The sequence below is a fragment of the Suncus etruscus genome, chromosome 12 (assembly GCF_024139225.1).
Source record: "Suncus etruscus isolate mSunEtr1 chromosome 12, mSunEtr1.pri.cur, whole genome shotgun sequence".
In the NCBI taxonomy this organism is placed as follows: domain Eukaryota; kingdom Metazoa; phylum Chordata; class Mammalia; order Eulipotyphla; family Soricidae; genus Suncus; species Suncus etruscus.
In genome coordinates, this window is record NC_064859.1 from 33028079 (window position 1) to 33051416 (window position 23338).

General features: G+C 40.6%; 1 protein-coding gene and 1 pseudogene across 1 annotated transcript in view; both read right to left on the bottom strand.

Moving 5' to 3' along the window:
* The window catches only part of COMMD1 (copper metabolism domain containing 1), a 111275-nt gene that overhangs the window by 78562 nt on the left and 9375 nt on the right, over positions 1 to 23338 (bottom strand). Inside the window, exon 2 of the mRNA XM_049784756.1 lies at positions 5449 to 5730. Coding sequence (XP_049640713.1) covers positions 5449 to 5730 — 282 coding nt within the window. The remainder of the gene's footprint in view (positions 1 to 5448; positions 5731 to 23338) is intronic.
* On the bottom strand, positions 5908 to 6041 carry LOC126024972 (uncharacterized; annotated as a pseudogene).

A 23338-nucleotide genomic window follows, 5' to 3' on the forward strand; every position in this document is an offset into this window, starting at 1 on the left:
TTACTATAGTCAGACCCTCCAATGGTCTGAGGGACAGTGAACTGGCCCCCTGTTTAAAAAGTTTGAGGACCCCTGGTTTAAATGAAAGAAAATAATTTACGATAATCTCTAAGTTCTAGGAAAGAAAAATATATAACCATGGATTGATTAAGCAAAACAAGTCTTTCCTTAAGAAACAGACCATAGAGGGCTGGAGAGATTTAGAAGAATATTAATAACATTCACCAAGAAGTAGAGATAAGTACTGATCAAGAATCTAGGTTTCACAATCACGGTTTTCTACACCATTACCTGAAATAAAAAAAAGCTACCAAGGAAAGCCCTACTACTGCCATGGCACATCGACTTACTCCAAAGAGGGTCCTTACAACACCCTCTTGGTAACAGCAACAGTCAGGTTCTTTGGACAGGATTCTTTGCATTGCTACCTAACTGTGAGATAAAACCAGAAGACACTACATGTAACTAGACTTCTACATAGGATCTATACAGAAACTAGGACGCCGGGGGATCGAACCGTGGTCCTTTCCTTGGCTAGCGCTTGCAAGGCAGACACCTTACCTCTAGCGCCACCTCGCCAGCCCCTGGAGTCGATCTTATGCCAGAGTGCTTCATGGATAAGGTCTACCTGTTCATAGGCCAAAGGTTTTTTCTTTCTATTTCTCCCATATTTTGCTGTGCCTACATAAACAACAACTGCCACACACACACACACACACACACACACACACACACACACCTTTTTTAGTGTATCCTTGTATCTCCTAGCTTAAAAAAAGGGGGTGGGGCTTACTAAACCCTCTTCTAGTGTAATAAAAGCTTTACTGGAGATACAATAATCTTCATGAATATACTTGCTAATGAAGTTTTCTTTCTTTTTTCCATATTATTATTTATTTTATGTTTTAGTTTTTTCTATTTTCTCTCTATTTTTTTCCTCTCTCTTCTCCTAATACACACTTTTTTTTAGTAAGAGGAATACCATGATGTCACTCTAGCCCAGCCCCTGGAAGAAAGAAGTATTTTCTCTCTATTCTTTTTGTTTGTTTGTTTTTTTGGGCCATACCCCTTTGACACTCAGGGGTTACTTCTGGCTAAGCGCTCAGAAATTGCCTCTGGCTTGGGGGGACCATATGGGACACCGGGGGATCAAACCGAGGTCCTTCCTTGGCTAGTACTTGCAAGGCAGAACTTTACCTCTAGTGCCACCTCACCAGCCCCTCTCTATTCTTTAATACTTTGCTTTCTATCATCCTGAAACAAATGTATTATGATCAGTTATGACAACTATGTGATACATTTTCTTTAAATAAATTTATTTAAAAAATCTAGGTCTTGGGGCCGGAGAGATAGCATGGAGGTAAGGCATTTGCCTTTCATGCAGGAGGTCATCGGTTCGAATCCCGGTGTCCCATATGGTCCCCCGTGCCTGCCAGGAGCAATTTCTGAGCGTGGAGCCAGGAGTAACCCCTGAGCACTGCCGGGTGTGACCCAAAAACCACAAAAAAAAAAAAAACCAAAAAACTAGGTCTCAAAATTAATATTTCCTAAGGATGTGGGTTATGATCTTTATTATTAATTATTAACATTTTAGATTAAAAAATAAAGTAAAATGTTGGGTTTTTTGAAGGGGGCATACCCAGTGGTGCTGAGGAGTTGGGTACTCTTAGCTCCGAACTCAGGAATCACTTGTAGTGGGCTCAAGGTACCATATGGGATATCTGCGATTGAAAAGTGATCATTTGGGGCTGGAGAGATAACATGGAGGTAAGGCATTTGCCTTTCATGCAGAAGGATGGTGGTTCGAATCTCGGCATCCCATATGGTCCCCTGAACCTGCCAGGAGCAATTTCTGATCGTAGAGCCAGGAGAAACCCTGAGTGCTGCCGGGTGTGACTCCCAAAAATAATAAAAAAGAAAAGTGATCATTTTCTGTAGGACTTTAAAAAAAAATCATAGTAATGTACAACAAACTGAATACTTAGATATACATTTTACATATTTAACACATGCATATATCCATAAAGCTGATCTTTTTCCTCTTCTCATCAATTATCTACTTTCACTATAGATTACTTTGCATTTTAATAATTATTATAGGACTAGGAGATAGTACAGCTAGTAGAAGGGTTGCCTTGAATTCTCCTAACCCAGAGTCTCCCAGCCCTTGCCGGGACTGATCTTTGATTATGGAGCTAGGAGTAAGCTGAGGACTGCCAGATCTGACCCAAAACTTAAAAAACATAATTTTAATTATATAAAATAGAATCACACAATAAAGTTCTTATTTGGCTTATTTCAATCAGCAAATGATTCTAAAATTCAACTTTCTTGCTGTATCAAAAGTTCATTCCTGCTGATTACCATATTAAGGAACCAACATGTGTTTCTGGCATGATATACTGTAAGAAGCTAACAAAAACTCCTAAATGTTGATGACAATATTCTTAGAAAACCAATGCTTATCAATAAGTTGGGTGATCCCCTTTTAGTGCATAGTACCACTTAGCGGGATCTGAAACAACTTACTCACTTGTCTCAATAGCTTTCTGAAAATGAGACTATGTCATTTGATCTATTTAATTCAGCTTAAATGTGTAAGGACATGTGAATTTTGAGTCAGGTAAATTTCTTAGAAATGCAGTAATGTCCATTTGTTAACATTCTGTCTGTATAATTACATATTACATACATTTGGGTTACAACAAAGTTAAGTGACAGAAACTATATGGTTGTCAAGCTTAAGGTCTAGCTTTCCCTATTGATCATAAAATTCTCTTGAAATTGGTCAGGAAATAACTTAAGGGGCTGGAATGATAGCAGAGCAGTAGGTGTTTGCCTTGCACACGGCTGACCTGATGGACCGGATTTGATCCCCGGCATCCCATATGATCCCCCCGAGCCTGCCAGGAGTGATTTCTGAGTGCGGAACCAGGAGTAACTCGAGTGCTGCTGGGTGTGACCCATAAACCAAAAATAAAAAAATTACCTGACTAATTATTGGGGGCTGGGAAGATAGCTCAAAAGGCTAAAGTGCGGGGCCAGAGTGGTGGCACAAGGGGTAGGGTGTTTGCCTTGCACGCGATAACCTAGGACAGACCACGGTTCGCTCCCCAGAGTCCCATATGGTCCCCCAAGCCAGGAGCAATTTCTGAGCACAAAGCCAGGAGTAACACCTGAGCATCACAAGTGTGACCCAAAAAGTAAAAAAAAAAAAAAATGGCTAAAGTGCGTAATTTGCAGTCAACCAGAGTTTGATACCTGGCATATAGCCAGCCCCCCAAACCCACCAAAAATGCAGAGGTCAGAGTAGCCCCTGAATATCACCAAGTGTACCCCTTCTGGTCCCTAGTACCACAAAGCCCAAACACTGAATGGTCAGGCTTATACAGCTGAGCAAAGTATCACTAGAGGAACCCCAACTTTCTGAGCACTGTGTGAGAGCTTCCCAGTAAGTACATAAATAACTTTCATTTATCAGTCTTTGGGTCACATGCGGCAGTGCTCATGGTTTACTCCAGGCTTTATGCTCAGGAATCACTCCTGGTAGGGTTCAGGGGACCACATGTGGTACCAGGGATTGAGTCCAGGTCGGTCTCACTCAGAGCAAATGATCTACCCATTGCACTACTGCTCTAGACCCCTAAATAAATATTTTTATTTGTTTGTTTTTGTTTTTGTTTTGGGGTACACCCAGCAGTGCTCAGGGGTTACTCCAGGCTCTGCTCTCAGAAATCGCTCCTGGCAGGCTTGGGGGACCATATTGGATGCCGGGATTCGAACCACCATTGGTCCTGGGTCTGCAAGGCAAATGCCCTACTGCTGTGCTGTCTCTACGGCCCCTAAATAAATATTTTTAAGATAGAATTTATAGTGATGTTTTGATTTACTGATTGACAAAAATCATTGTTAAAAACAAAGTTTAAAGGACAAAGAGACTGTATGGGATTAAGATGTTTGTCTTGTATGCAACTGACTCCAATTTGATCATCAACATCATATATGGTATACCGAAGCACAAAGCCAAGAATAGTCCCGAAGCCTAGCTAAGGCCAAAATACCCACATAAACACAACAAAAGAAAAACAAAACAAAACAATCAGCACTGCCAGGAAAAAAAACAATCACCTTCTACAAATTAACTAATGAAACTAAGATAAATCAAGTAAACGTATGCATCTTTCTTCTATATCAGATATTATTGAAAACAACTCCTATTTCAACAAGACTATATAATAGTTAAGAGAATGAACTTTAAAGTCAGACAAACCAAAATCAAGAAAGAAAATTAGTACTATTTAATAACTGAATAAAAATTCTTCCAAATCATTTGAAAAAAGTTTAAGGAATTTTAAAATTAAAATTAGAGTCAGTTATGAAATTATAAATGCTGAAAAATTCTTACAAACTGAAGACAAAAACATGTTAAGAGAATCTACCAGCTAAAAATCCTCTCATCAGAAGAAATAAATTTCTATTACGGGATGTAACAGAAGCACTTATTTGATTATCTGAAAATAAATCTGATTAGCTAATTTCATGATCTAGATTTTTTTTTTTCCTTCCTAGTTACAGGCTGCTACTTCCTCCCAGCTCCCAAGATATACACAGGATGATTAGAAGTCTGATCTGGCAGTCATGTGGAGTACAAACTGAATGAATTAAAGAAAAAAGAAACATATAAATGCTAAAATTATCTGCTATGATGAATACGGAAACTGCAAGGGAAAAAAGCACTGTTTTGTAAATAATCAAGAACAACTTAAAATTTATTTTGGATTCTAGAATAGATTTAGAGTTTTTAGAAACAAAATATACTTTGTATACATTGCTTTTCCTACCTACCTATAAAAATAACTGGGCGAGACAATTTAGTTCTATATTGTTTGATCTCAATTCCTAGTCTTTATTTAGCATTTCTATTGTTCTTACCAAATGTCAAGAATTCTGACATGTGGGGCCCGGAGAGATAGCACAGCGGTGTTTGCCTTGCAAGCAGCCGATCCAGGACCTAAGGTGGTTGGTTCAAATCCCGGTGTCCCATATGGTCCCCTGTACCTGCCAGGAGCTATTTCTGAGCAGACAGCCAGGAGTAACCCTGAGCATCACCGGGTGTGGCCCAAAAACCAAAAAAAAAAAAAAAAAAAAAAAAAGAATTCTGACATGTAATCCAAATGGAATAGTGACCAACCACACTAATGACCTAGTTTGTTCCTTTCAGATAGCTGCCATAACCCATGGATGGTTTCCAAACTCATTTTGAAGTATAAAAATTAACCGATGATTCTTTCTCTGAAATAGAGATTCTAGAAAACAGTGGGGTTTTTTTTCCTATTATTTCTTATTATCTCTGCAAAGAAAGCAACTACATATAATTGATCTGAATATATAGATAAAAGGAAATTAACAGTAAAACTCCAAAGAAAAACTGATTCAAGTTGGAAGTACCTGTCCATTTTTACCGAATTCTAGTTCCATGATGGCAACTGGGGTGTGTATTTGAGCTGAATGCCTTGATTGTGATTTGCCATCGACTCTCCAGCTCAGACCACGAAACCCATTGTCCCATCGGCTTTGGTTCATGAGACTCTCTCGGATTTTTGTCTTGTGGTTCTTCCAGAACTTGGAAATGACAGCAGCTTGTTCAGATGTGATCCCACCTTGCTTTTTGGTTTGAGCGGTCAAGAAGGCCTCCAGCTGGTTCGAATTCATGTCTGCTGATGCAATTGACTATAATAAAATTTAAAAAAATCTGAAATTAATAACCACTAAAAAAATACTTTTTAACTATAGTTCCACTCCATTTTATTACTGTGAAAACTAGAAGGTCTGTTTAGGGGCCAAAGCAATAGCTTGGCAGGTCGTGCATTTGCCTTGCATGCGGTAGACCGATTGATCCCTGACATCCATATGTCCCCAGACTGCCAGGAGTGGCAAAGTCAGGAGTAACCTCTGAGCACCACCGGGTGTGGCCCAGAAACAAAAATTAAAATAAATAAAAATTACTACACTTGATCTTAGCCAAAAGGCCAAGAAGCGATAATAAATAAAAATCAAATTAAAATAAAATAAATAGGGCCCGGAGAGATAGCACAGTGGTGTTTGCCTTGCAACAGCCGATCCAGGACCAAAGGTGGTTGGTTCAAATCCCGGTGTCCCATATGGTCCCCCGTGCCTGCCAGGAGCTATTTCTGAGCAGACAGCCAGGAGTAATCCCTGAGCATCGCCGGGTGTGGCCCAAAAGCCAATAAATAAATAAATAAATAAGTAAATAAATAAAAGGTCTTTAGAAATCATAGTAAAGGGGCCAGAGAGATAGCAGTAGGGTGTTTGCTTGCAAGCAGCCAATCCTGGATGAACGGTGGTTTGAGTCCAGGCTTACCATATTATCTCTTGTGCCTGCCAGGTGCACAAAGCCAGAAATAACCCCTGAACACCACTCGGTGTGACCCCCCCCAAAAAAAAAAATCACAGCAAAGTGATAGTTCTGGCTTTTTTGGTTCTCATTTTCAAATTTAAGAAGACTAGAGGGGCCGGAGAGATAGCATGGAGGTAAGGCGTTTGCCTTGCATGCAGAAGGTCGGTGGTTCAAATCCCAGCATCCCATATGGTCCCCTGAGCCTGCCAGGAACGATTTCTGAGCATAGAGCCAGGAGTAACCCCTGAGCACTGCCGGGTGTGATCCAAAAACCAAAAAAAAAAAAAAAAAAAAAAAAAGGTTTTATATACTAAAAGTGGTTATTTTGGGGGGGAGGGTCACACGGGTGGTGCTCAGGGGTTACTCCTGGCTCTGCACTCAGAAATTGTTCTTGGCAGGCGCAGGGGACCATATGGGATGCTGGGATTCAAACAACTGTCTGGGTCGGCTGCGTGCAAGGCAAGCACCCTACTGCTATGCTATCTCTCTAGCCCTACACTAAAGGTTTTATTTCAGTGAAGAAATTTACTCTTTTGGAAGAAAGAAAAAGAAACTTAACTCTTCAGATTCAGCTTTGCTAAGAGCACAATAGGAGACAATATATCAAAAATATTTACTCCCTCCTCATTCTCATTCCTCACCCACCTCCCAACACACATTCAAGTCTCAGCCTGTCATTAAGCTTCCAGCCAATAGTCAGCATCATGTGTTAATGCAGCATTCTAGAAGATGTTCCTCCCATATTAAGGAAACAGACATTACATTGAGAGTTTTCACCTTGGAACTACAGTTTAAATTCATGAATAAAGTAATAAAATAGAACTGGAGACATAGAACAGGAATTAAGGCACTTGCCTTACATGCAGCAAAATCTAGTTTGATGTGAAACATCATATAAAACTGATTACCTCCTGTGCTCACTTCGACAACACATATACAGGACTAAAAAACTGATTACCTACAAGAGTTATACTGAGCAATCAGGAATAGCCCATGAACACTGTCCAATACAACCCAAACCAGATCCCCAAGTAATAACAATAAAATAGATTTAAAAAACTAATATAAAAAAATTTTTATGAGGCTGGAGGGATAGCACAGCAGTAGGGCATTTGCCTTGCACGTGGCTGACCCAGGACAGACCTGGGTTCTATCCCCAGAGTCCCATGTGGTCCCCTGAGCCAGGAGTGATTTCTGAGCGCATAGCCAGGAATAAACCCCTGAGCATCACCAGGTGTGGCCCCCCTCAAAAAATTTTTTGCTTATATAACTGCTCAATAAGTATCAAGTATTTTGAAATCACAGGCCAATAAATAAAAACAGAGATTTTTTTTGTATCAGCCCCAAAACATTGCAGTCCTAAATACTTCATTTCTTCATGTTGTTCGAGAAGAACAGTATTTAAAGCTGACATTAAAAATAAACTCCAGGGGCCAGAGAGATAGCATGGAGGTAAGGCTTTTGTTTGCCTTGCATCCAGAAGGACAGTGGTTTGAATCCCAACATCCCATATGGTCCCCTGAGCCTGCCAGGAGCGATTTCTGAGTATGGAGACAGGAGTAACCGATGAGCGCTGCCGGGTGTGACCCAAAATCAAACAAACAAAAAACCTCCATAAACTGTATGTTGACAATAAAGTAAGCTAGAAAGATGGAAAAAATTTTTTTTGTTTTTTGGGCCACACCTGGTGATGCTCAGGGGTTACTCCTGGCTATGTGCTCAGAAATTGTTCCTGGCTTGGGGGATCTTATGGGATGCCAGGGGATCGAACTGTGGTCCGTCCTAGGCTGGCAAATGCAAGGCAGATGCCTTACGGCTTGTGCCACCACTTGGACCCCGAAAATACATTTTTTTTAAAGTTTTTGGATCATACCCAGCAATGCTCAAGGATTATTACTAGATCTATACTCAGGAATCACTCCTGGCAGTGCTCTGGGACCATACAAGATGCCATGGAGAGAACCAGGGTCAGCCAGGCAAGGCAAATACTCTACACACTATAATATCTGTCTGGCCATGAAAAATGTTATTAAGTAAATCATAAGGAAGAAAAATATATTTATAGTACTTAACTCTATCGATACATTATTAAAAATAGTTCTAAACAAAAATAAAAAATATTTTTTGAGGGCCCGGAGAGATAGCACAGCAGTGTTTGCCTGCAAACAGCCGATCCAGGACCAAAGGTGGTTGGTTCAAATCCCGGTGTCCCATATGGTCCCCCGTGCCTGCCAGGAGCTATTTCTGAGCAGACAGCCAGGAGTAACCCCTGAGCACTGCCGGGTGTGACCCAAAAACCAAAAAAAAAAAAAAAAATTTTTTTTGAGTCACAGCCGGCAGCGCTCAGGGGTTACTCCTGGCTCCACGCTCAAAAATCACCCCTGGCAGGCTAGGGGGACCATATGGGATGCCAGGATTCGAACCACCATCCTTCTCCATGTAAGGCAAACACCTTACCGCTGTGCTATCTCTCCAGTCCCCAAAATAAAAATTTTTAAGGTCCATGTGTCAGTGGATTCAAACCCATGCTGGTTGGAGGTAAATTTCTGTTGCAGAAGATATTCTAGGTTTTGGCTCTACTTGCTAACACCATGTAATCTATACCATTGAGTTTTCAATACTGTGTATCATCTTCTGATCTATGGTCTTAAAATGACTATCACATAAATCGCCTTTAAAGAGTTCATCTGGGTACAACAACTACAAGAAAGTCTAGAGGGGTTGGAGTGATAGCACAGTGGGTAGGATATTTGCCTTGCTTGCTGCTGACCCGAGTTTGATCCCCAGCATCCCATATGGTTCCCCAAGTCTGCCGGGAGTGATTTCTGAGTGCAGAACCAGAAATAACCCTTGAGTGCCCCAAGGTGTGGCCCCAAAACAAACAAAATCTAGAGCAGTATGGGCCAGTGATAGTACAGTGAGTAAGGCACTTGCCTTGCATCTGGCTGACCCAGGTTCAATCCTCAATATCCCATATGGTCCCCTGAACTCCACCAGGAGTGATTCCTGAACTCAGAGTTAGAAGTAATCCCTAAGCACTGCTGGATGTGCTCACAAACAAAAACAAACACAAAAACTAGAGCCGCACTATCCATAGTCCACTGGACAGACCAGTGCTAATCCATGTTAGTCCAGAATGAGTTGATTCTAAAAACAAGAGAAAACATTTAGAAACTTTTATGTGTGTGTTTGTATGTCCAGGATTCTAATCCACCGCCTCATACAAGGAAAGCATGGGCTCTGCCACTGAACTACATTGCTTGTCAACACTAAAAACTGTGATTTTTATGCCATTAATTTAATAATAAAATAATTGAAGCTTTTATTTTTATTTATTTTTGGTAAAACAATAAAAATTTTTTAAAGAACACAATAGATGGGCCAGAGAGATAGCATGGAGGTAGGGCATTTGTCTTGCATGCAGAAGGACGATGGCTCGAATCCCTGCATCCCATATTGGTCCCCAAGCCTGCCAGGAACAATTTCTGAGCGTAGAGCCAGAAGTAACCCCTGAGCTCTGCCGGGGGTGACCCAAACACCGGGAGGGGGGGGGGGAGAAAGAAGAACACAATAGATACACTTTATAAAACTGGTCCTAAACAGACAGCCTTTAATAAGCTCTATTGTTGAAGACAGTTGCAAACTGCATTTGCAATGTAGGTCAGCAACATTCTAAAATAAAAACAAATCAAAACAATGGGATATCGCCTCACACCAGTGAGACTGGCATACATCACAAAGAACAAAACCAACCAGTGTTGGTGGAGTTGTGGGAAAAAAGGGATCCTTATTCACTGCCAATGAGAGTGAGAATGTCAACTGGTTCAATCTTTTCTTTTTTTTTTGTTTTTGTTTTTGGGGCCACACCCATTTGATGCTCAGGGGTTATTCCTGGCTAAGCGCTCAGAAAATGCCCCTGGCTTGGGGAGACCATATGGGACGCCAGGGGATAGAACCGAGGTCCTTTCTTGGCTAGCGCTTGCAAGGCAGACACCTTACCTCTAGCGCCACCTCACTGGCCCCTGATTCAATCTTCTCTAAAAACAATATAGACATTTCTCAAAACACTAGGAATCAAGTTAAAATAAGAATAAAAAGGGAAAAAAACAAAACAAAGAAAAATGAGGAATCAAGCTTCCATATGACCCTGTAATTCCACTTATCAGCATCTATCCCATGGGCCTAAAGACTTAAACAAAAACACTTGCAGAGGCCAAAGTGATAGTAAACAGGTAGGGGCATTTGTCTTGCACACGGCTGACCAAGGTTTGATCCCTAGCTATGGTCCCCCAAGCCTGCCAGGAGAGATTTTTTGGGAGGTAGGGCCCACAGCCAGTGGTCCTCAGGGTTACTCTCCTGGCTCTGTGCTCAGAAATCACCCCTGACAGGTTGGGGAACCATATGGGACGCTGGGGATTGAACCTGGATCTGTCCCAAGTTGACCATGTGCAAGGCAAACACCCTACCACTGTGCTATTGCTCCAGCCCCAGGAGAGATTTCTAAGTGCAGAGCCAGGAGTAACCCCTGTGTGCTGCTGGGTGTGGTCTCCCAAATATCTACACCTATGTATTTATATATATACACATATTTATTTATATATATATATATATATATATATATATAACATGTGTGTGCCACAAAATTAAGCAAATTCCCTTGCCAATTACATCATAATCAAACTTTGTTTTGTTGAGGAGGGCTATATCAAATGGTGCTCAGGGTTTACTCCTGACTCTTTATTCAGAGATCACTCCTGGCAGGGATGGGGTAACCATAGACTCCAGGAATTGAACACAGTCAGCTAAATTCAAGGCAAGCACCCTATTCATTCATTTAAGCACCATGATTACAAGCATGATTGCAGATGGGTTTCAGTCATAAACAGAACACCCCCTTTCACCAGTGCAACATTCCCACCACCAATGCCCCTCCCTATAATTTAAATCTTAAATACAGCAATTTAAAAGTATTATATCACTTAACTGAAGTTATTACTCTAATCATTTTAACAATATTTCATGTTCAGAGAATTCCACTTAAGACTTTGACAATTATAGTAAAAAAAAAAATAAATTGGTTAAGAAATCCTCTAATTAGGGGGCCGGGAAGGTGGCGCTAGAGTTAAGGTGTCTGCCTTGCAAGCGCTAGCGTAGGACGGACCGCGGTTCGATCCCCCGGCGTCCCATATGGTCCCCCAAGCCAGGGCGATTTCTGAGCGCATAGCCAGGAGTAACCCCTGAGCGTCAAACGGGTGTGGCCCAAAAACAAAACAAAAAAAAAAAAAAAAAAAAGAAATCCTCTAATTTAAAATAAATATGTTAATAAAACTATTAGGGATCATCAAGTTTTTATGTTTGTTTTGCTTTGCTTTGTTTTGGGCCATACTCAGTGGCACTCAGGAATTACTCCTGACTCTGCACTCAGAAATCACTCCTGGCAGGCTCAGGGAACCATCTGGGATGATGGGAATCGAACCTAGGTCCATCCTGAGTTGGTTTCGTGCAAGGCCAATGGCCTACTATTGTGCTATCTCTTCATCAAGTTTTTTTTGGGGGATGGGTTTTTTGGGTCACACCCGGCAGTGCTCAGGGGTTACTCCTGGCTCCATGCTCAGAAATTGCTCCTGGCAGGCATGGGGGACCATATGGGACGAAGGTAAAATCCAAATGGATTAAAGACCTCGATATCAGACTCGAAACCATAAGATATATAAAACAACACGTAGGCAAAACACTCCAGGACATTGACTACAGGCATCTTCAAGGAGGAAACTGCACTCTCCAAGCAAGTGAAAGCAGAGATTAACAGATGGGAATATATTAAGCTGAGAAGCTTCTGCATCTTAAAGGAAATAGTGCCCAGGATACAAGAGCCACCCACTGAGTGGGAGAAACTATTCACCCAATACTTGTCAGATAAGGGGCTAATCTCCAAAATATACAAGGCACTGACAGAAATTTACAAGAAAAAAACATCTAATCTCATCAAAAAATGGGGAGAAGAAATGGACAGACACTTTGACAAAGAAGAAATACAAATGGTCAAAAGACACATGAAAAAATGCTCCACATCACTAATCATCAGGGAGATGCAAATCAAAACAACTATGAATACCACCTCACACCCCAGAGATTGGCACACATCACAAAGAATGAGAAAAAGCAGTGTTGGCGGAGATGTGGAGAGAAAGAAATTCTTATCCACTGCTGGTGGGAATGCCGTCTAGTTCAACCTTTATGGAAAGCGATATGGAGATTCCTCCAAAAACTGGAAATCGAGCTCCCATACGATCCAGCTATACCACTCCTAGGAATATACCCTAGGAACATAAAAATACAATACAAAAATCCCTTCCTTACACCTATATTCATTGCAGCACTATTTACCATAGCAAGACTCTGGAAAAAATCAAGATACCCTTCAACAGATGAATAGCTAAAGAAACTGTGGTACATATACACAATGGAATATTATGCAGCTGTCAGGAGAGATGAAGTCATGAAATTTACCTATACAAGGATGTACATGGAATCTATTATGCTGAGTGAAATAAGTCAGAGAGAGAGAGAAAAACACAGAATGGTCTCACTCATCTATGGGTTTTAAGAAAAATGAAAGACATTCAGACACAAAAGAGAGGAGGGCTGGAAGTTACAGCTCACCTCATGAAGCTCACCACAAAGAGTGATGAGTTTAGTTAGAGAAATAACTACATTTGGAACTATCCTAATAATGAGAATGTATGAGGGAAATAGAAAACCTGTCTAGAGTACAGGTGGGGGTTGGGTGAGGAGGAGGGAGATTTTGGACATTGGTGATGGGAATGCTGCAATGGTGATGGTGGGGTTCTTTACATGACTGAAACCCAAACACAATCATGTATGTAATCAAGGTGTTTAAATAAAATATATATATAAAAAATCAAAACAAAAAAGTATTCATTTTGTGTGTATATAATTATATCATCTGTCCTCTCACTTCTTGAAAAATACATTTTAATAATGCTATCAGCATTATTATGACCCTAAACTTTGATATTTTCAAACTCTATACTCATGACACTGAAGCTCACTAAAATTTTCACCTGAACATGCCAATAAATATTTTATTAGAAAATCTGTTTCTTTTTGGGGCAAGAGTGAGAGTATAGTGGGTAGGTAATTTGCCTTGCACATAGCCCACCCATGACCCACCTGGAACCCTGTATGGTCCTCTAGCTCTTCAAGGAGTGACTCCTGAGTACAGAGTTAGGAGTAAAACTGCTGCATTAGAATCTCTGGGTAACGTGCAGCTGGGGCTCTTGAACACATTACTTTATCTGTGCTTCAGTGTTATAAAGATAAAAACAGGGGGCCGGAGAGATAGCACAGCAGTAAGGCGTTGGCCTTAGACGCAGAAGGAGGGTGGCTCAAATCCCAGCATCCCATATGGTCCCCGGAGCCTGCCAGGAGCGATTTCTGAGTGTGGAGCCAGGAGTAGCCCCTAAGCGCTGCCGGGTGTAACCCAAAAACCAAAAAAAAAAAAACAACAATTTTTTGAGTTGTGAAAATGTTCAACAGTAAACAAAAAGAAAGCAATATACTCTTTACTTAATGAATAATAAAAATGCCCATGTTTAAGAAAAGAATATATAGTATGCTGCTCATCTGATAGTAACTGATTATCAAGTGGTTTTCTTTTTTATTTAAAAAAAAAAAAAGTAATTTTAGGGGCTGGAGAGATAGCATGGAGGTAAGGTGTTTGCCTTTCATGCAGGAGGTCATCGGCTCGAATCCCGGCATCCCATATGGTCCCCCGTGCCTGCCAGGAACAATTTCTGAGCCTGGAGCCAGGAATAACCCCTGAGCACTGCCGGGTATGACCCAAAAAAAACACAAAAAAAAAACAACAAAAAAGTAATTTTAAAAACGGATATGCTCTGGAACAAACTGTGATTTTCTTATTTATATAAAAAAATCAGGTCATCCCACCCGGAAAGATAGCACAGCGGCGTTTGCCTTGCAAGCAGCCGATCCAGGACCAAAGGTGTTTGGTTCAAATCCCGGTGTCCCATATGGTCCCCCGTGCCTGCCAGGAGCTATTTCTGAGCAGACAGCCGGGAGTAACCCCTGAGCATCGCCGGGTGTGGCCCAAAAACCAAAAACCAAAAAAAAAAAAAAAAAAATCAGGTCATCAATAATCAGATAGTATCTTATTTCAATAGTTAAATAAGAATTTTTTTAAAAAATAAAAAAAATTAAAATTAAAGGAATTTTTTTGTTTTATTTTTGTTTGTTTTGGGCCACACCCAACAGTGTTCAGGGGTTACTCCTGGCTCTGCACTCAGAAATCATTCCTGGCAGATTCAGGAGACCATATAGGATACTGGGATCAAACCCAGGTAGGCCGCATTCATTTGTTAGTCACCAGTAAGATGAATAAATAGGTGTGGTTTATGGGGGGGAGGGGAGTTGTTGGGTTTAAAGATCACACACTATAGTGCTCAAAAGCAATTTCTGGAAGTGATCAGAAGACCATGTGGTATTGGAGAATGAACCAAGCACTTCAAAAGCAAAGCATGCATTTCACTCTTTTGGAGCCATCTTCCCAGCCACAAAAATAGTATTTTTAAAGTTTGATAACGTAAGGGCCAGTGTACAGTGTACAGTGTACAGCAGGCAGGGCATTTTGCCTTACATATGACCAACTTGTGTTCGATCCCCAGGAACACTAGCCCTGCCAAAAGTGATCCCGGAGCACAGAGCCAGGAATAACTTCTAAGCACTCCTGAGTGTGAGCCAAAAACAAGAGCAAACAAAAACCAAAGTTTGATAACATGATACTGGCTCTACCTCTGATCTTCCCACAAAGATTTTATGACATCTACCTAAGAGTCCTCCTCCCTACTGATAAGTCAACCCACGGGCGCCTATCATATACTCATCAAGAAACATTTCCTAATAAAGAAATATATGACTTTGTTACATTGAGAAAAAAGGGTGATAATAGCCCTCCTGGTAATCACTTCTTTCCTTCCTACAATGCAGTTCCTAAAATAAACAACCAGATCAACATTTCAAAAATTTGAATCTGTGATCATTTCCTTTCACAGCATGACTTAGCATACAGCTAGTACAATTTGTTTTCAATTATTCTTGTTTTGTTTCAAGAAAAACACAATCTAGGAAAATATTTATCAAATTTCAAAGAAGTCTAAAAGAATATACATAAAAGAAGAATTTAAGAATTTTATATGTAGAACTTATTAACAACCTGAAGTATAGGTTCATGGCGTATAGTTTAGATATTCTTAATTTTTTAAGTGTACAAAATCTACAATAGCCTACCATTTCTTCTCATCTCAAATTGCCAGATATTTAGAACATAATCAAATATGCAGTAAAAACATGACAAAATTTATGGTCCCCCGAGTCAGCCAGGAACAATATCTGAGCACAGAACCAGGCATAACCCCTGAGAGCTGCTGGGTGTAACCCCAAAAAACAAACAAACAAACAAAAAACATATCCTAGAAGGTAAACTTTATCAAAATACAATAATTCTAATAACAATGAAAGGTCAAAAGTGACTTTTTTTTTTTTTTTTGGGTCACACCCGGTAGCTCTCAGGGCTTTACTTCTGGCTCTATGCTCAGAAATCGCTCCTGTCAGGCTCGGGGGACCATACTGGATGCCAGGATTTGAACCACCATCCTTCTGCATGTAAGGCAAATGCCTTACCTCCATGCTATTTCTCCAGCCCCAATAAGTGACTTTTTTTTTTTTTGGTTTTTGGGCCACACCCAGCGGTGCTCAGGGGCTACTCCTGGCTGTCTGCTCAGAAATAGCTCCTGGCAGGCACAGGGGACCATATGGGACACCGGGATTTGAACCAACCACCTTTGGTCCTGGATCAGCTGCTTGCAAGGCAAACACCACTGTGCTATTTCTCCGGGCCCAATAAGTGACTTTTTTAAAGTTCCCTTCTTACACTTTCTTGTATACATATTTGTGTTAATTATAGTTTACACTTTAAGGCAATGTAAACATTCACACATCCAAAATTATTTGGAATGGCAAAAAAGATAGCTTAGAGAAATAAAGTTCATGAAGGCATTATATATATTAAGCCCTAAAGTGCTTCCTGGTATTAAATGACCCTCCTGAGCACTGTCAAGTAACACCCGGTGGCCCTTGAATACTGTCAATATGGCCCCGGGTACTACTGGGGTTGACTCCAGCCACTCCAAACATCACCCATGATGGCCCTGGGTCCTGATACTACATAAATGTGATTCCCTTTCTTTCCAAAAAATTATTTAGGATTTGTAATTTGATTCTGTTCTGGGTAAGAACTATACTATCTATGTCATGAATTATATTACTTTCACTTAATAAAGCAGTCTGAGGGGCCAGAAAGACAGCATGGAGGTAGGGCATTTGTCTTGCATGCAGAAGAACGGTTGTTTGAATCCCAGCATCCCATATGGTCCCCTGAGCATAGAGTCAGGAGTAATCCAAGTGCTGATGGGTGTGACCCAATAACCAAAATAACTAAAAGTTAAATAATAAAAATAAAGCTGTCCGATATCTTTCAGAAATAAATCACAAATCAAAAATAGCAATGTATCTATAAAAGAGAACAAAATTCTGAACATTAGGAGCTGGAGAGATAGCATGGAGGTAGGGCATTTGCCTTGTATGCAGAAGGATGGTGGTTAGAATCCCAGCATCCTATGTGGTCCCCTGTGCCTGCCAGGGCCGATTTCTGAGCAGAGAGCCAGGAGTGGCCCCTGAGCGCTACTGGGTGTGACCCAAAAATAAAAAAATAAAAATTGTGGGGCCGGGCGGTGGCGCTAAAGGTAAGGTGCCTGCCTTGCCTGCGCTAGCCTTGGATGGACCTCAGTTCGATCCCCCGGTGTCCCATATGGTCCCCCAAGCCAGGAGCAACTTCTGAGCACATAGCCAGGAGTAACCCCTGAGCGTTACCGGGTATGGCCCAAAAACCAAAAAAATAAAATAAATTAAAAAAAATAAAAATTGTGAACATTAACACACCAATGTTTGTGAGGCTGTGGGGGAAACAAGAATTTTAATTCCTTGCTACTGAAAAAGCAAAATGGTACATACAGCATTTTGGAAGACATTTCAGTTGTTTCCAAAACACCAAATTAAATATACTTTTACCATATAAGCCAGAAACTGAAGGTCTTGATATTGATCCAAATGAGCTGAAAATATGTCAACACAGAAACCTAGGCATAGATGTTTATAGCAGCTTAATTCCTAATTGCCAAGACTTGGTAACAACCAAGAAGTCCTTCAGTGAGCGAGCATATAAACTATGATACACCCAGACAATGGAATATTATTTATTCAGTGTTTTTTTTTTTAAGAGCTGTCAAACTATGAGAAACATTGAAGAACCTTAAGTGCATCTTACCAACCTAAAAAGGCAATATATTCTGATTCCAGTTCTATAACATTCTGGGAAAAGAAAATTGATGGGGATGATAAATGAAATGACTAGTAGTTACTTCCTTTCACAAAATGGAGAAAGGTAGGGTAGGGAAGAGAGAGACAGGAGAAAGTGAGTGAGTATGAGAGAGAGAGAGAAAGAGAGAGAGAGAATAGAAAATAGGAGAAGCACATGATTCTTTGAGCATTAAAATCATCCTGTTCATTATAATGCTTGATACATGACTTCATTGGTTTGTTTGTCAAACCTCACAGAATTTACATTGCATGGAGTGAATTCTAATTCTTATTTTAACCATAGTCTCTAGGTTATAATGAGATGTTACTCGAGGTTTATCTATTGTGATAAGTGTACCATTTTGGAAAATGTTAAGAATAAAGAAACTATACATGTATGGAAGGAATAAGTGAAATGAGAATTCTGTACTTTCAACTATTAACATCAGTATTAAAAATAAAGTTTGTTGGGCCCGGAGAGATAGCACAGCGGAGTTTGCCTTGCAAGCAGCCGATCCAGGACCAAAGGTGGTTGGTTCAAATCCCGGTGTCCCATATGGTCCCCTGTGCCTGCCAGGAGCTATTTCTGAGCAGACAGCCAGGAGTAACCCCTGAGCACTGCCAGGTGTGACCCAAAAACTAAAACTAAATAAATAAAAATAAATTTTGTTAATATTTTTTGTTGGGGTCCACATTCAGTAGTGCTCAAGGCCTACTCTTTACCCTGGGGCATTCACTCCTGACAATTCTTTTTTTTTTTTTTTTTTTTTTGCTTTTTGGGCCACACCCTGTGACGCTCAGGGGTTACTCCTGGCTATGCGCTCAGAAGTTGCTCCTGGCTTCTTGGGGGACCATATGGGACGCCGGGGGATCGAACCGTGGTCCGTCCTAAGCTAGCGCAGGCAAGGCAGGCACCTTACCTCCAGCGCCACCGCCCGGCCCCCACTCCTGACAATTCTAGGGGGATAGTGTAGTGTTGGGATATCACTCAGACCTTCTATATGCCAAGCATGTACTCCAGCCTTTTAAACTACCTTCCCAGTCCTGTCAATTATCTTAATTACTATGAATAAAATTAAATGCATTATTTTCATATAAGAAAATATACATGCACAGTCAAAAGGAAAATTTCAGTATTTTGTCTTTTAATTGAAAAAGGAGTTGTCCCTGAGAAGTGACATTGTTATTTGCCTTTAAATAAAAAGACAAAAACAAGTCAGCAGCACAATTAAATTCATGTTCAGTTCTTGTTCTATTTACTGATTGCTCTCACTGTGCAAATAATGATTAGGATTAGGCAGACCTTGAATGAGAGTACAGGTTTTGACTCCAAGTTTGACATGTCACTAAAAAAATGTCAAAAATTGGGGCCGGAGAGATAGCATGGAGGTAAGGTGTTTGCCTTTCATGCAGGAGGTCATCGGTTCGAATCCCGGCGTCCCATATGGTCCCCCGTGCCTGCCAGGAGCAATTTCTGAGCCTGGAGCCAGGAATAACCCCTGAGCACTGCCGGGTGTGACCCAAAAACCACAAAAAAAAAAAAAAAAAATGTCAAAAATTGTTAGTTAAGATACTGAAGTTTGGGGCCGGTGAGGTGGCACTAGAGGTAAGGTGTCTGCCTTGCAAGCGCTAGCCAAGGAACAGACCGTGGTTCGATCCCCCGGCGTCCCATATGGTCCCCCCAAGTCAGGGGCAATTTCTAAGCACTTAGCTAGGAATAACCCCTGAGCATCAAACAGGTGTGGCCCAAAACCAAAAAAAAAAATACTGAAGTTTATATAAACAGTAAACATAAAGACAATTTTTTTTGTTTTGTTTTGTTTTGTTTTGGTGTGGTTTGGTGTGGTTTTTGGGTCACACCCAGCAGTGCTCAGGGGTTATTTCTGGCTCCAGGCTCAGAAATTGCTCCTGGCAGGCAAGGGGGACCATATGGGACGCCGGGAATCGAACCAATGACCTCCTGCATGAAAGGCAAATGCCTTACCTCCATGCTATCTCTCCGGCCCCAAAGACAATTTTTATCTTCATATAGATGATATTAAATCATGGAGGCAAAATTATTATGGATCAAATGTATCCTTGCAAAATTCTTGTGCTTCCAATCATTTGATGTCTGGAGATGAGGCCTTTGAGGGAAAGTTAAGCTACATGAATCCAAAAGAACAGCCCTGACAGTGGAATTACTGCTTTTTAAGAAGATACACCTGAAAGGAAGTCCTCTTTCTCATCAGAAAGGAGAGATTATATGAACACACACAGAAGCAGTAGTCACCTGGAAGCCAATAGAACACAGGACGAATCCTCTAATGCTGGCACCTAAAACTTCTCAGCCCCTGGGATTTTGAGAAATTAATTTCTGCCATTTATACCTTTCAATCTATGGCATTTTGCTATAGCAACTCAAGAAATTAAACAGAAAAGAAACTAAAAGCAATTTTAATGACTTGCCCCAATTAGAGACTGATCCAAATCTCTGACTCATCAGCCCCATGACTTCCAGATTTAGATCCATCAATTGCTTAAGTGAATTTGCTAGCAATCATTCCAATTTGCAATAATTTCCAATAAGGGTAGGAAATAAAAGCAATAGGTAATATATCATGATAATCAAAATTCAATATTTTGTACTGTGGAACTTTACAGTTCAGATTCATCTCCCATCTGTAGATCTATTCCCTTGCTTCCTATGCTGCAACCATGTGATCACTTTGTAGTTACAAAAATCTAAAATAAGTGGCAATAGGTGAAATTCAAATTGATTAACTTGGGGACTGGAGCAATAGTAGGGTAGGGTGCTTGCCTTGCATGTGGCAATCCAGGTTGGATTCCCTGAGTCTACCAAAATTAATTACATTTTTAAAATTATTTTTTAATGTATGAAGCATCATGAATTACAAAGTTACTTATGATTGAATTTCAAGTGAACAATGTTCAAGCATCAATCCCTTCACCAATGTCCACTTCTCTCTAGCATCCAACATCCCCAGTTTCCCTCCTTTCCCCAACCCCAGCATGCTTCTCCTGGCAGTGCTGTTTTCAGTTTCTTTTTTCCCTTGTAGGCAGTGGTTTGTAATATGATTATTGAAAGGGTGTGAAGCATATCATTCTACCCCCTTTCAGCACCCTTTTTTCATCCAGAGTTATCACTTCCCTCTATCTTTGTCCTTCCAAAGGTAGTCCTTCCCAAACTTACCCTCAGGTAAGTTACCCTGGCAAGCTCAGGAATAATTCCTAGTGCAAAGCCAGGAGTAACCCCTAAGCAATGGACCAAATTTTGATCCATTTTATATGATATAATTTTGATCCATTTATATGACAGTTATAGTGAAAATGAAGCCTCAGAGGCCAGAGCTATAGCATAGAGAATAGGGCACTTGCCTTGCATGTGACTGACTAGACAGACCCTGGTTGGATTCCTGGCATCCCACATGGTCCCCCAGCCTGCCAGGAGTGACTTCTGAATGCAGAGCCAGGAGTAACCCCTGAGCGTTGCCAGGTGTGGCCAAAAACAAAAACACCACCAAAATAGCGGCCAGAGAGATAGCACAGTGGTAAGGTGTTTGTCTTGCAAGCAGCCAACCCAGGACCAAAGGTGATTCGAATCCCAACATCCTATATGGTCCCCTGTGCCTGCCAAGAGCCATCTCTGAACAGATAGTTAGAGTAACCCCTGAGCACCGCCAGATATGGCCTGAAAACAAAAACAAAAAAACAAAACCCACTAAAATAAAAACAGAAAATATTTTATTTTTTTATCTCATCGTTTCTTTTTTAAAAAATATCTTTATTTAAACATCTTAATTACAAATATGATTGTAGTTGGGTTTCAGTCATGTAAAGAACACCCCCCCCCTTCACCAGTGCAACATTCCCACCACCAATGACCCAAATCTCCCTCCAGTACTCCAGACAGGCTTTCCAGTCCCCTCATTCATTCACATGGTTATGGTAGTTCTCTGTGTAGTTATTTCTATAACTGCACTCACCACTCCTTGTGGTGAGCTTCATGAAGTGAGCTGGGAGTTCCAGCCCTCCTCTCATTGTCTCAGGATTGTTGCAAAAATGACTTTTATTTTTCTTAAAACCCATAAATGAGTGAGACCATTCTGCGTCTATCTCTCTCCCTCTGACTTATTTCACTCAGCATAATAGATTCCATGTACAAAAAAAAAAAAATAGATTCCATGTACATCTATGAGAAAATATTTTAAATGTTAATTTGCTTCCAACAGTTTTTCACCCTAGGCCTAGTCTATTAGCAACTTATGTTCTACTGCCACCTAACGTAGGAAAACAGAATTACTGCTTATAAAGTTATTTGTATCTTAGGTAAACATTTTAAAACATATTTCCACCCATTTCTTTTTCTGCTTTGATGCCTAATAGTCCAGGGTATCACACAGAATATAAACACTCTATTGCTGAGCCTATGCCTTAGTCCTTGTATCTACTGCTGCATACTCAAGTTAACTTTATTATTTAATATTCACTTTTTAAAATGAAGTTCATTCTTTTTGTTTTGTTTTGTTTTGTTTCTGGGCCACAACTGATTGTGCTCAGGGGTTACTCCTGGCTCTCGTGCTCAGAAATCCTTCCTGGCAGCATGCAAGGCAAACGCCCTAGAGCTGTGCTATTGCTTCGGACCCCTGAAGTTCATTCTTAAATAGACCCAACTATCAAAGTACCACTGATTTACATATTTTTCATCTATAAAGAAAAACCAATAATATATTAAAAGATATATTACATAGTAAACTTTTTTGTTTTTGGGCCACATCCAGAAATGGACAGAGGTTATTCCTGGTGATGCTCCAGGGACTATATAAGATGCTGGGGATCGAGCCCTCGTCAGCCATGTGCAAGGCAAATGTCCTACCCATTGTACTATCACTCCAGCCCCACAATTAGATGAGTATGTACAAAATAATTAAATTTAAATTTAGCCTGTCAGATAATATACTCCAGTTGTAAGATATAATAGAACAGGGGGCCAAAATGATAGTATAGTGGGTAGGGAATTTGCCTTGCATGTGGCTGAACTGAATTTGATCCCTGGCACTCCATATGGTCCCTCAAGCCCACCAGAAATAATCTCTGAGCTCCCTGAGCACCAAGTAAGATATAAACCCTTGGTGTGGTCCAATAACAAAATAAAACAAAAGATATACAAAAACTATTATTACTATTATTGAACTTCTTTCTAGTCAATCTAAATCTCAAACGAATGTTCATGACTTCAAGACCAAAAGAGAGAGAGAGAGAGAGTAGACAGATTGAGATGTTTAAAATACGAATATAAGGCCAGAGAGATAACATAGTGGTAAGAGGCTGGAGAGCTAGCACAACAGTAGGGCTTTTGCCTTGCATGCAGTCAACCCAGGAGGGATCCAGTTTGATTTCTGACATCCCATATGGTCCCCCAGTCTGCCAGGGGTGATTTCTGAGTGCAGAGCCAGAAGTGACCCA